Source organism: Gorilla gorilla, chromosome 4 (assembly GCF_029281585.2).
Source record: "Gorilla gorilla gorilla isolate KB3781 chromosome 4, NHGRI_mGorGor1-v2.1_pri, whole genome shotgun sequence".
Classification (NCBI taxonomy): domain Eukaryota; kingdom Metazoa; phylum Chordata; class Mammalia; order Primates; family Hominidae; genus Gorilla; species Gorilla gorilla.
Window position 1 is genome coordinate 44,990,537 of NC_073228.2, and position 14,410 is coordinate 45,004,946.

Here is a 14,410-nt window from a genome sequence, read left to right on the forward strand (position 1 = left end):
GGAGGGGCTTCATTATAACATTAGCAGCCTCAAGGAAGGCAGTCATGTTCCTGACCTCTTCATTTTCTTTTCACATACAAACCATTCTTAGGTAGCCACATTAAGTGGATTTTTAAATTTTTATGTAATGATATACTTAACCCTAATCACAAGCTTCTAAGACTGCCTCCTTGCATGTTTTAACCAAACTAAAACAAATTAGGAATATATACTTCCATAAATATATTGTATTATAAAACCAATTAGAAATGATTTTTAAATGGCTTATTTGCAGAGCATACGTTATGGTTCCATTATACTGTGAAAACTGAGTAATTCCCAGGCAATCTGCTTGTAATTGGTCCCAGTGGTCATTAGATGGCTCTGTTACTGTAGAGTTTGGACTACCGAAGCCAAGCGTTAAAGGATTACAAATGTGGCTTGACATATAGCTTTTTATCTCATTTTACATAAGATCCTCTATTTTCATCCAGACATTTAGTCAGCAGTTACCAAGACGTAAATAAAACATAGTGAATCTCACAAGATTTCACCATAAAAGGTCTCAGTCTATGTTCACATAATCTCTTAATGATGTCATGTATTATGCTCAAAAAATGTACATTATGTTAGGAATTTAAGACTCAGGCCAGGCACCGTAGTTCACGCTTGTAATTCCAGTACTTTGGGAGGTAAAGGTGGAAGGATTGCTTAAGCCCAGGAGTTTGAGACCAGCCAGGGCAATATAGTGAGACCTCATCTCTACAAAAAAATATGTATTTAATTAGCCAAGTATGGTGGCATGTGCCTGTAGTCCCAACGCTTTGGAAGGCCAAGGCAGGAGAATCCCTTGAGCTTGGGAGGTCAAGGCTGCGGTGGCCATGATGATGCCACTGCATTCTGGCAACAAAATGAGATCCTGTCTGAAAAAAAAAAAAAGGCCTTAAAGACAAAGATTATGTTATCAGTGTTCTGTAAGGTACTTCAGTCCCACACTGTTGGTGTTCAATAAATTTTAAACAGCCAAAAGTAAAGTAAAAAATTCTAAGTATTATTCTAGCATCCTATAGGATGATAATGTTAATAATTAAGATTTTGATCCCATCTCCTGTGAATGAATTCTGTAAGAATATTTCCTTGCTTGTGTCTTAGTACACATAAAAAGTATCCTGTTAGTTTTCCCCCAGGATTCTATTCTTTCAGTTTTTCATGGGAATTTGTGGTCATGAGTGAAAGCAAGATACCCAAGATCATTTAACCTGGAAAATAGGTCAAAGTAGATTTTCATTTTGTGTGGGTGGATATTTCATCTTCTGAGTATGTCAGGCAAGGTTTGCTATTAACTGTATATAGTAACTAAGCTGCCTTACTATAAAGTTCTTTCTAGGCAAGAAGGCTAAATAATCCTTAAATCAGTTGTTCTTAAACTTGAGCGTGAATTAGAATCACCAGGGAGGCTTCTTAAAACAGATCATGGGTCCCCACTCCCAGATTTTCTGATTCAGCAGCTGTGGGGTGGGGCCTGTCAATTTTCATTTCTAACAAGTTTCCAGCTGATATTGATGTTGCTGGTCTTGGGACCACACTTTGACACCCACTGCCTTAAATAAAATTTAGGCATTTAAATGGTCCTGTAAATAATTTGCCATTAAGCTATTATTTTATCCATTTATGCTTCCTACAAACAAAATCTAGGCTACACTGGCAGTCTGTTCTTTTGAGGTTGCACAAGTTCCTAAATAATACCCAATTAAAAAAAAAACCACAAACTCTTAGAACAGTAATAACCTACTCATTTAAAAAATATTAAGTCTAAAGAGGGCCGGGCCTGGTGGCTCACACCTGTAATTCCAGCATTTTGGGAAGCCGAGGCCGGCGGATCAGTTGAGGTCAGGAGTTTGTGACCAGCCTGGCCAACATGGTGAAACCCTGTCTCTACTAAAAATACAAAAATTAGCCGGATGTGATGATGCACACCTGTAATCCCAGCTACTCAGGAGGCTGAGGCAGGAGAATTGCTTGAGCCCCGGAGGCAGATGTTGTAGTGAGCAGGGATCACACCACTGCACTCCAGCCTGGGCAACAGAGCGAGACTCCATCTCAAAAATAAATAAATAAAAATACAAAAATTTGCCAGGTATGGTGGTGGGCGCCTGTAATCCCAGCCACTCGGGAGGCTGAGGCAGGAGAATCTCTTGAGCCCAGGAAGCAGAGGTTGCAATGAGCCGAGATCGCGCTCACTTCACTCCAGCCTGGGCAACAGAGCGAGACTCCATCTCAACAACAACAACAACAAAAATCTAAAGAGAAGCTCTGGATTCTGAAGCTAGCTTCAGTACCCATAGTAGTCATCATTCTGTTACATTTGGAAACATGCTTGTTCTAAAATAATCATTTCTGAGTCAATGACACCTATTCTTTTCATCCAAAGGAAACAGAAATAACAACACAGGAAGCACTGAGCAGCCTTAGGCCAATTCTTTTTGGAAAGTACATTTAATTTATTGTTGCACAAACCCAAACAGAGAAGGTGGTTAGGAAGTCAGGAAGGCACTTAAGAAATTTCAACCACGGCCAGGGGCAGTGGCTCACGCCTGTAATCCCAGCACTTTGGGAGGCCGAGGCGGGAGGATCACGAGGTCAGGAGGTCGAGACGTTCCTGGCTAACACCGTGAAACCGTCTCTACTAAAAATACAAAAAGAAATTAGCCGGGCATGGTGGCAGGCGCCTGTAATCCCAGCTACTCGGGAGGCTGAGGCAGGAGAATGGCGTGAACCCGGGAGGCGAAGCTTGCAGTGAGCAGAGATCGTGCCACTGCACTCCAGCCTGGGTGATAGAGCAAGACTCTGTCTCAAAAAAAAAAAAGAAAAGAAATTTCAACCAGGAATACTTAACAAAGAAAAAGAGGCCTTTGGACCCCCACATTAAAATCATGGATGACTGGCCGGGCACAGTGGCTCACACTTGTAATCCCAGCACTTTGGGAGGCCAAGGAAGGTGGATCGCCTAAGGTCAGGAGTTCGAGACCAGCCTGGCCAACATGGTAAAACCCCGTCTCTACTAAAAATACAAAAATTAGCCGGGTGTGGTGGCGGGTGCCTGTAATCCCAGCTACTGGGGAGGCTGAGGCAGGAGAATGGCTTGAACCTGAGAGGCAGAGATTGCAGTGAACCGAGATCTTGCCATTGCATTCCAGCTTGGGCAACAAGAGTGAGGCCTTGTCTCAAATTTAAAAAAAAATCATGGATGACCTGGGAATCTCAGAGAAGTAAAGAACTGACTCCTAATATGGCAACTTGTCAGGAATATTCAAAGTTTTCCGTTATTGTCCACAGATCCTGAGACTGGACATAAATTTTCTCCAAAAGAGCTAGACACAATCCCTTTGTGCCATGTTATCTGATGCCAGAACACTGTTTAGCTGTTCACCCCACAGGCCAAAACTGCTATTTGCTACCTCATGAATGCAGCTACAGGTTATCCCCACATATTGACAAATAATATTGGTCTTCAAGACCTGTGAACTTCATTCCAGTAGCTCAGACAAGATTCCTGATTTGATTCACCTGTTAAATACATTTTCTTCCCCCTTTAATACAGTTTCTTCATATAAAACATCTTATCTAAAGAAAATGTCCCATTAACACTCTAATGGACTCTTAGTAACTGAAGATTATAATCACAGGTGTGAGCCACCACACCTGTCTTAGTAGCTGAAGGTTATAATTACAGGCATGAGCTGCCACACCTGTTCCCTGCCACTATTTCTAAGGACTTCTTGGATCCATGACTGTCCCTCCCCGTCCCCTATTTATCCCTCTACCATATTGCCATTCCCTACAGTAAGGAGTAATCCATGGGTGAGACAGGACTCAGTCATTGCCCCATATCTAATTCCAAGGCTTATTCTCAATGTTAACACAATAATACAGAATAGATATTTCAGCTACTTATGGATTCCTCTTCCCTAATATGTGGATGCAAATGTGTGCAAAGTGAAGAAAGAAATAATAACTAAATGAAGCTTAAGTGCTACATCAGGAGAGATGTAACTATTAACAAATGTTGGAAAAGGGTTTGGAGAGAGGATAGAATGAGACTTTCATTGAGAAAGGTGATATGGAATGACATCTGCTCTTGCCAAAGCCAGGTCTCTCAGATCTCCCAACTAAAAACACAAACAGTATCAATATCCCAGAGAATCTTAACCACACATTTGATGCCACAGTAAGTCCCAGCATCTTAGAATGTTGATACTGAAAGAGACCTTCAAGACTGGCTGCTAAAATCCCATCATTTCTCAAACTAGAAAACAGCCTTAAGAAGAAGAAAGTGACTTGCCTTAATTAAAGATTATTTAGCTGTAACACTGAGGCCAGAGCTCCAGTTTTCTGCTCATGGAACAAATGTTGATAAGTCTTTCTTTTTTTCTTGGGCATTTGGGGGTGGCTTTTAATGTTGGATGTATGTCAACACCAATGGAGCCACTGCTTTTCTGGGACAAAAGAACAGTCCCTCTTCCTCAGGAAAGGTCCAGTGTGTCCACACATGTATCCCCATAGCCTTCTATCATGAGAGAGCCCCTCACAGATCCAGCCACTGGCCAGTGACTTGCTGTGAATGATGCCAAGTGGGAGTGTCTGTACCCTGCCCAAGTCTGTGTGGTTTCCTATGCTCTCCTTCTTTGCCATCACATAAATTTACAAATATAATGTAAGCATGTTTATATACATGTTCTTTTAAGTTAAGAAAACCTCATCATGAGAAAAATAAAATAAAATTGCACTGTGGCCTCTCAGATTAAAGACTGAGTTAAAATGAGGTTGTCCAACCCATAGAAGAACAGGCCACACATGCTGATACAACTGACCCATCATTCCATCCTGGCACTTATTCCCAGCCAACTCGTGGGAATAATTCCTTCACAAGGCAGCCAAGAGGTAGAAGGTAAATACAATCAGCCCCATGGATGGATACAGCACACCAAGGCACAGGGCCGGGTATGTGGAGGTGCTATGGATGAGGGACAGGAGGCCGGAAGCATAGGGCCAGACCTCTGGCTCTACAATAGCACTCTCTCCCTTTGAGGAAAAGCATTTGGTCATGAGAGACATCCCCAGCTCATAGCAAATGTCTACAGCAGTGAGGGTGTGGAATTAGGAGGTAAAGAGATGGTGCTGGCCTAAGGGTGACACACTTCTTCTAAACAAACCTCCAGAGTAGAGCTGCCAATAAGGCAAATCTGAAGGGTTGTGATTATGAACTGGGAGATGCTGGTACATCCCCCAGGCCATGAATGACCCCTGAGTGGCCCAGACATCCTCACTCCCAACAGGTCAAAGAATTAGCTTGCAAGGACTTCCCTTGCGAGAGAACCATAGCTGGGTTGAGGGGATGGCAAAAGGCACAGGCAGCTCTAATAGTTCAGCTCTCCCTGACTCCTCCTTCGGCCTGAGGGAGGGGAAAGGAGGCAGAGGTACAGATGACCCGGGCTGCCAAGCCCAGCAGTTCCTACCATAGCTGCTGAGAGTCAGGCCTGAGAACCATAAATTTATGAACTCAGGGTAGAGCCAAGGCTTGGTGTCCTTTCCTCTGGAATGAGAGGCCTCAGCCCTGCCCTTCTCTTCAGGGACAATGGCCTGATGAGGAAAGCTGGCTTCTCACTGAGGTAATGAAGAACACCTGCTCAACTCCATAGTCACCCTCAAGCTAAGCAGGAAGAAACCCTGCAGGAGGCATTCTGGGACAAAGGCTAAGGAGCTCAGCTTATCAGGACACATCACAATTTTAAATTACACACTCCCACACACAACACACACACATAAACACACAGACCCCCACATACACACACACAGACCCACACTTCCACATACTGACATTCTCCCAACCTACCCCACTCTGAGCCCCAAATCCCTCCCCACAAATACTGTCCTCTGTAAACATGATGGCAGGGACTCCTGCAATCGTGGCACAGGCTGATAATGATCTGAGGATGACTGCTTATCATTAAGTGCCCCGGTACGTGATATTGGTGAAGGTAGACGTGGCCTCTTTATACAGTGGGTTGTTGGCCTGTGGAGGAAACAGAATAGCATCTTACAGTGACTTCCTCAGTCCTTCCCTACCCTGAATGTTTAAAATTCATCTCAGAAGTTTTCCCAAGGCACCGTTCTCTGGATTACACCATCAATGACACAGAATAATGTTCATTTTGCTCACACTTTAGTTCTTGGCATGGGAATTGATAGGAAATAACAGGAGGAGATGAGGTAGAATGCCATCCTGCCACCGTTTCTTTTTTTTTTTTTTTTTTTTTTCAGACAGGGTCTCATTTTGTTGCCCAGGCTGGAGTGCAGTGGCACAATCTCGGCTTACTGAAACCTCCACCTCCCCTGACTCAAGACATCCTCCCACCTCAGCCTCCCAAGTAGCTGGGACTACAGGCACACACCACCATGTCTGGCTAATTTTTGCATTTTTTTGTAGAGATGGGGTTTCTTCATGTTGCCCAGGCTGGTCTCAAACTCCTGAGCTCAAGCGATCCACCTGCCTCAGCCTCCCAAAGTGCTGGAATTACAGGCATGAGCCACCACACCTGTTCCCTGCCACTATGTCTAAGGAGCTATATTCAGCCTATCACTCTTCAGTGATTCCACAGCATTCGGGGATAGAACCTCTCCTATTTCACCCCTGTGTCCCCGTCTCTTTTGCCCTTCTCCTATTTTCCATTCCCTGTGACAGTGATAGGAGATGTGGACAAGGGACAGAAATGTATCAGGTGGAATTCAGAACACAGAGGAAAGCTTTTGCTCAAATAATTATTAATTTGTTTTCATCTAATCTGGCCAAGCACTAACCATGGCCAGACATGGTGGTTTATGCCTATAATCCCAGCACTTTTAGGGGCCAAGGTAGGAAGATCACTTGAGCCCAGGAATTCTAGACCAGCCTGGGTAACAGAGTGAGACCCTGTCTCTACAAGGGAAAAAAATACAAAAATTAGCTGGCTCGGTGATGTGTGCCTGTAGTCCTGGCTACTTGGGAGGGTGAGGTGGGAGGATCACTTGAGCCCAGGAGATCGAGGCTGCATTGAGCCATGATGGCACCACTGCACTCCAGCATGGGTGACAGAGCGAGACCCTGTCTCAAAAAAAGAAGGAAGGAGGGAAGGGAAGGGAAAGAAAAGGAGAGGAGGGGAGGAAGGGAAGGGGAGGGGAGGAAGCGTAAAAGGAAGGGGAGGGGAGGAGAGGGGAGGGGAGGGGAGGGAATGGGAGAGGAGGGGACAGAAAGAGAAAGCACTATCCACAAACTGTCATGTTATCAGGAAAAAGTAAGACCCTCACTAGGTTTCCCAAACTATTTTCCAACAGAAAGTAACAAATCCTATAATGGTAGCTTCAAGAAACACATTCTTGGCCAGGCGCAGTGGCTCACGCCTGAAATCCTAGCCCTTTGGGAGGCCGAGGCAGGTGATCACGAGGTCAGGAGTTCGAGACCAGCCTGGCCAACATGGTGAAACCCCGTCTCTACTAAAAATACAAAAAATAGCTGGGCGCAGTGGCTGGCGCCTGTAATCCAGTTACTCAGGAGGCTGAGGCAGGAGAATCACTTGAACCTGAGAGGCCAAGGTTGCAGTGAGCCAAGATCGCTACACTCAAGCCTGGGTGACAGAGCAAGACTGTCTCCAAAAAAAAAAGAGAAAGAAACACATTCCTGTGGGCCTCATAGGTACAGGATGTTCCACACTGTTCTAACAGAAACATCTCAGTTTCTTGGGACCCTTGAGTATAAAGCTCTGGGGTCAACATCAAATGGGAACAAACTTGCAGCCTAACTCTGGACATTTGGGGAGTCAAATAGCCATTTGGAGGGTCGAGGAAAAAAGTTGAAATGTGAAAGAAGAGCCAAAAGAGAATACAGTAAGATTAAGTATATAGAAAGTTCTCAGTAAATGCTTATTTAATTGGAATAAATCAGGATAAAAGAGTAGAGTCTGATTTGGAAGTAACCTTTTATTTTATTTTATTATTATTATTATTATTTTTGAGACCGAGTCCTGCTCTGTCACCCAGAGCAGGGTGCAATCTCAGCTCACTACAACCTCTACCTACTGGGTTCAAGCAATCCTCCTGCTTCAGCCTCCCGAATAGCTGGGATTACAGGCATGCACCGCCACACCCGGCTAATTTTTATATTATTAATAGAGACGGGGTTTCACCATGTTGCCCAGGCTGGTCTCGAACTCTTGAGCTCAAGTGATCTGCCCACCTTGGCCTCTCAAAGTGCTGGGATTACAGGCACGAGCCACCACGCCCGGCCTGGAAGTAACCATTTATTTGAGGAGAAAGAAGAGAATGAGGTGGAATGACATCCTGCCACTATTTCTAAGAGGCTGAAGGAAGCTGAAGGACAAGGGGATAGTGAGACCATCTCTCCCAGTTTCCAGAACAGAGGATAATGGAAAGACGATGGTACTGGCTGAACATGACCACCCAAAGCATCTGCTGCTTCCACTTAAGAGTCTCAGACCAATGACTTTAGAAAACGCCCAGCCCCGTCTCTTACTGTGTCCCATTTTGCTCTGGCGCGTTCTTCCTCAAATTTAGCGAACTCTTTTCGGTCATGGATGGTGATGAGGAGCTTCCAGATGAGCAGGGCGGCAAGGCCAATGAGCAGAATGGCCCCCATCACTGAGAGCAGGACCACCAGGATGTCAGGGCCCTTGGGACACTCTGTGAGGAAGAAGCACAGAGCAGGGCGGTTGTGAATGAAGCAGGAGTCACTTGAACTGGCTATGAAAAAGGTGTTCTTGACAAAGTAACTAAGGTCCTTGAAGGAAATAGGACAGTTTTCAAAAATTAATTTTTTTAATGAGACAATCATTAGGACAGCAATAATCTGCACTGAGTGGCTCAAATCAGAAGTCTAGACCTGGTAACCCCTAGACAGAACCCAGCCACACCTTTGTGTGGGGGTTCACCCAAGTGTTTATTTTAAAAATTAAACACAAAGAAGAGAACACCAGACACTGGGACCTACTTGAGGGTGGAGACGGGGAGGAGGTGGGGAGCGAAAAACTACCTATGAGTCACTATGCTTATTACCTGGGTGATGAAATAATAGGTACACCAGACCCCCATGACTCACAATTTATCTACAGAACAAACCCACACATGTACCCCTAAAGCAAAAATAAAAGTTTTTTAAAAAATTAAAAATAAAAAGCCGAGTGTGGTGGCTCACACCTGTAATCCCAGCACTTTGGGAGGCCAAGATGGGCAGAGCACCTGAGGTCAGGAGTTTGAGAACAGCCTGGCCAACATGGTGAAACCCCATCTCTACTAAAACTACAAAAATTAGCCTAGCATGGTGGCGAGCACCTGTAATCCCAGCTACCTGGGAGGCTGAAGCACAGAATCACTTGAACCTGGGAGGTAGAGGTTGCAGTGAACCGAGATCACACCATTGCACTCCAGCCTGGGTAACAGAGCAAAACTCCATCTCAAAAAAAAAAATAAATAAATAAATAAATAAATAAATAAAGAAGAAATAAAAAATTGACTTTATTGGCAATATTGAATAATCAGGAGATTCTCCCCCTAAAATTTCATATTAGTCTCTTTAAAAAGAAAATCCAGGCCAGGCCCAGTGGCTCATGCCTGTAATGCCAGCACTTGGGAGGCTGAGGCAGGAGGATAGCTTGAGTCCAGAAGTTCAAGACCAGCCTGGGCAACATAGTGAGGCTCTGCCTCTACAAAATTGTTTTTTTTAATTAGCCAGGCATTGTGGCATATGCCTGTAGTCCCAGCTACTCAGGAAGCTGAGGTGGAAGGATCGTTTGAGCCTGGGAGGTCAAGGTCATAGTGAGCCATGATCGTGCCACTGCTCTCCAGCCTGGATGACAGAGGGAGAGACTATCTCAAAAGAAAGAAAGAGAGAAATACAGAAAGAGAGAGATTCCTATATTCCTGCAGGGCAGCAGTTAGCTAGAGCTGAGGAGGAGCTGCTCCTTTTAATTGGAACTCATGTTTTCTAGTTTACCAGAATCCCCACCACTCACCCTTCTCTCTCCTAGAGGAAGGCAGTGTGACTTGTTGGTGCGTCTGCGCTCCTGTGGATGTTACAGCCAGACTCCCTGGGTTTGAATCCTGACTTATCACTTAACTTTTATACATGATCTTTGGAAAATTACTTAACCTTTCTGAATGTCTGTTTCCTGTTTCTCCATCTTTAAAATGAAGATAGTAATAGCACTGACTTTAAAAGAAACTTGTTATGAGGAATAATTAAATTAAATACATCTTAAAAACTCAGAACAATGCCTGGCACAGAGTAAGTGCTCAGTAAATATCAGCTACCGTTGTAACGGATCTTCTTACACCCAGCTGTTTTCACTAACTTATTTGCTTCCTTAGCCACTGTAAGTATTTGTGTCTGTTATCCTGGTTCAGATATTTACATTCCTGAGGGCTGTGAACCTAATGACGTTTTTTGCATTCTTAGAGACCAGGACCTGCCAGCCAAGACAATATTTTGGGTTCTTTCCCAAAATACTTAGTCATCTAAAATCATAACCCTATTGAAAGCTGACTTCCTGTTCAACCCCAGTCAACAACTAAAACAGAGGCATGTCACCCCTCTGGGGGTCAGGCTGAGTATACTCTGCAGAGCTCTGCTTCCCACAAATGTCAGGTATCTAATAGGTGATCTTATTCCAGTAACCTCAAGTGTTATGAAACCAGGTGTTTATATATGAGGGTGCTAATGAGCCTGGAGAGGAAGTCACACCCACTTTCCACACTGTCTCCCACCTTCTTCTCCAAACATATACCCAATGCTCACCACACACACCACAAAAACAACCACCACCATAACTGAAGCTGGCTATCTCCCAACCCGCCAAATTACAACCTGTCTATAATTAAATGAGTGCCTGGAGAGAGGCTGTGAGGTTCCAGTGTTCAAGTTCCCAAGAGTGAAGGGCCCCAGTTCTGGGAAAAACAATTATGGATTCTCTGGAAGATTTGGGTAGGGCTGACCCTCAATTATCGAAGTAAAATCTCTTTAATTCTGCACATTAGTATGGGCAGGGCAGGTAGGGTGCCAGGAGGTCTTTAGGGGAAAACAATCTGTTAACCATGTGTCCTGAAAGGAGTTTGGGGTGGGTTTCCTGGAAGCAGAAGGCAAGATCAGGTGACCTCTGGAGGGCCCTTCCAGCCACAGCGGTGGACCAATGGCAAATGACCCAAGGTCAGAGAAGTCTGGGTAGGGTTGGCAGATTCAGCAAACAAAAACACAGGATGCTTGGCCAGGTGCAGTGGCTCACACCTGGAATCCCAGCACTTCAGGAGGCCAAGGCAGCCAGATCACTGGAAGTCAGGAGTTCAAGACAAGCCTGGCCAACATGGTGAAACCCTGTCTCTACTAAAAATACAAAAGTTAGTCAGGTGTGGTGGTGGGCGCCTGTAATCCCAGCTACTCGGGAGGCTGAGGCAGGAGAATTGCTTGAACCCGGGAGGCAGAGATTGCAGTGAGCCAAGATCACGCCGCTGTACTCCACCCTGGGCAACAGAGCAAGACTCTGTCTCAAAACAAAAACAAAACAAACAAACAAAGCAGGAAGCCAAGACAAATTTGAATTTCAGATAAATGATTATTTTTTACTATCATCGTGTACCAAATACTGCATGGGACCTAGTGTATTTTATTTGGTGACCCCATCTGGGAGTGATAAGAGCCCAGCTCAAGAGCCCATTCCATGTGGTTAAATTCCATTTGGCCAATGCCAAAACTTTTGGCAGTGTTGTCTTTACTGCCCTATAGTGGCTTAGCCCTTCAAAGAGAGCATCTGCAAGAGCATGAGTTGGGGAAGAGAAAGAGAATGATCTCCCCCACTGTCTGAGGCCCCAGCTGCAACATTCTACTCAAAGCCAGGAAATGATTGGAGCTGGGAGATGAGCAGGGAGGCGGAGCCTAGAATTCCAGAGCAACAACATAGGAAATGTTGGCTCTGTGTGTTGGCTCACACCTGTAATCCCAACACTTTGGGGGGTGCTGAGGCGGGGGGATCACTTGAGTCCCAGAGTTTGAGACTAGCCAGGGCAACATAGTGAGACTTCATCTCTACAAAAAAATAAAAATTAAAAAGTAGCCAGGTGTGGTAGTGTACGCCTGTAGTCCCAGGGAGGCTGGGATGGGAGGATTGTGTGAGCCGAAGAGGTTGAGACTGCAGTGAGCCAAGGTCGCACCACTGCACCCCAACCTGGGCAACAAAATGAGACCCTATCTCAAAAAAAAAGATAGGAAACGTGGGTCTATGGATCTGGGGTCTGTTCTCCTAATGTGGAGGAAGGGGTCTACTGGCAGTGAATACTCAAAAATGTTTTCTAATAATTCATCTTAATCTGTTGTTTAAGGAGAACAAAGGCCATTAAGGTGTTAAAGGGAAGCGAGCGATCGACAGCATTGGTTGGTGACAAACCTGTGGCTGGTCTGTGTATAATGGGATGGATTCCTCCTGCTCCCAGAAGGCACTGTACCTTCAGTGTTCAGGGCAGCCTTGCCTTAGTGCCTCAAACCCATCCCTACATCCTGCAGTAAACTTGGAAAGGTAACACCTCTAACCATCAGGCCTTCCTCTGAAGCACAGTCAAGTTGCTCTTGGCAACCATCTCAATTTTAATAGTGCAGATGCTATATGCTGTAAAGTCCTAAAATTTAAATTCTTTATTTCTTGACATCATTGCCTCAAAAAAATGCGTGATATGTTTTGTCCATTAATGAGATCCATATCTATCTTCTTCTCCTTACCTGCTTTCTGATTTTCCTGTCTCCTCAATTAACAAGCCACTTTCTTGATAATATTTGTGTTTATAAATGCCCTTCACCCAGATGACGGTCCCTAACTTATCGTTTTTTTTTTTGTTGTTGTTGTTGTTGTTGTTTGTTTGTTTTTTTGAGACAGAGTCTCACTCTGTTGCCCAAGCTGGAGTGCAGTGGCGCGATCTCAGCTCACTGCAACCTGTGCCTCCCGGGTTCAAGTGAGTCTCCTGCCTCAGCCTCCCAAGGAGCTGGAATTACAGGCATGCACCACCATGCCCGGCTAATGTTTTTGTATTTTTAGTAGAGACAGGGTTTCACCATGTTGGCCAGGCTGGTATTGAACTCCTGACCTCAGATGATCCACCCACCACGGCCTTCCAAACTGCTGGGATTACAGGTGTTAACCACCACACCTGGCCCCTAACTTATCACTTGCAGGCTTAACCTGTTTTGCTTAACAGCTTCGATGAGTAGAGATTCCTGCCTAACATGGTTCTCCCTCTCCCTCCTGGGGCAGGGCCGGGAGCCCTCAGGGTTCACTCACCTGGCTCTTCTACCACATACAGGATGGACTTTCCACTAGAATCTTCATAGTACTGGAATCTGACGACACAGTCATCCTCATTCTTATAGGTACAATTCACTGCATCCTTGCCAGTGTCCTCTGGGAGTAGGGAAAATGGAGGAATAAAAAGTGAGACAACTACTGGAAGATGGGACCACTCCAAACCCCTATCACAGGACTTCCGGGGAAGTATGTGACAGGAAACCCTGTGCCTCATGTGCACGATGCCTAGATTCAAGGTGGCTGTTGTGTCTGGCAGTTGCCACTCACTGACACTCACTGATGTATTTTGTACTGCACAGGCCCTTTTTGGTTCCTAATCCTTCCTCTGAAAGGGACATGATATAACAGTATTACACAATTTAATTCAAATCCTGGCTTCACTACCTACCCGTTGTGTGATCTTGGGTAAGTTACCTGACCTCATCAAGTCTTTCCTCATCTATAAAAAGAAAATGATACCCCCACCTCACAAGGTCGGTGAACTAAACAGCATAAAGTGAACAGTGCCTAACATATAGTAGGTGTACTCTTCCCTCTCTTTCCTTTCTCTGCTTGCTTAGTGATTCTTAATAGTTTGCTTATGCAGCTGTTCTATTTCTTCCATTTCTGTTTCTGATCCAGTATACCTCCCCAGAGCTATCCTCTCTTCTCTGACTCCCACCGTGTTTTGTAGACTTCATCTCTTCTAATTCTAAAGTTTGTTATTCTGCAAAGATACTAGGGGTTACCCTCCACTAGCTGCACTATGCCCCATACTGATGAAACCAGATGAGTAAAACTGACATATGATGAAATTAAGCAAATGTACCCAGGTCACACAGCAAATGAGTGATGAAGCAGAACAAGAACAGGAGTCTCAAAGCACATCCTGCAGACTTGAACTCAACAACCCTTCAGAAAACCAGTGGTATTATAATACAGGGAAAAGAGTATGGATTTCAGGATCTAGTTCTTATCTTAATTTGCCATTCCCTTGCTTGGGCCAGTTACTTAACTTTCCTGAGACTCAAAATGAAGATAAGAATAGTACTGTAGTTCTG

General features: G+C 44.7%; 1 protein-coding gene across 4 annotated transcripts in view; it reads right to left on the reverse strand.

The window, feature by feature from the left end:
* Positions 1-2,456: 2,456 nt before the first annotated feature.
* The window catches only part of ITGB3 (integrin subunit beta 3), a 57,971-nt gene continuing 46,017 nt past the window's right edge, over positions 2,457-14,410 (reverse strand). For 2 of the 4 annotated variants that reach the window (XM_063706315.1, XM_063706314.1), the window contains exons 13-15: positions 13,347-13,466; positions 8,546-8,712; positions 2,457-2,826 (exon numbers count right to left, since the gene is read on the reverse strand). In XM_063706315.1, coding sequence (XP_063562385.1) covers positions 2,620-2,826; positions 8,546-8,712; positions 13,347-13,466 — 494 coding nt within the window. In that variant the 3' untranslated portion in view covers positions 2,457-2,619. Of the gene's footprint in view, positions 6,053-8,545; positions 8,713-13,346; positions 13,467-14,410 lie in introns of all 4 variants that reach the window. The other 2 variants (XM_004041453.4, XM_055387765.2) reach the window with 2 other exon arrangements.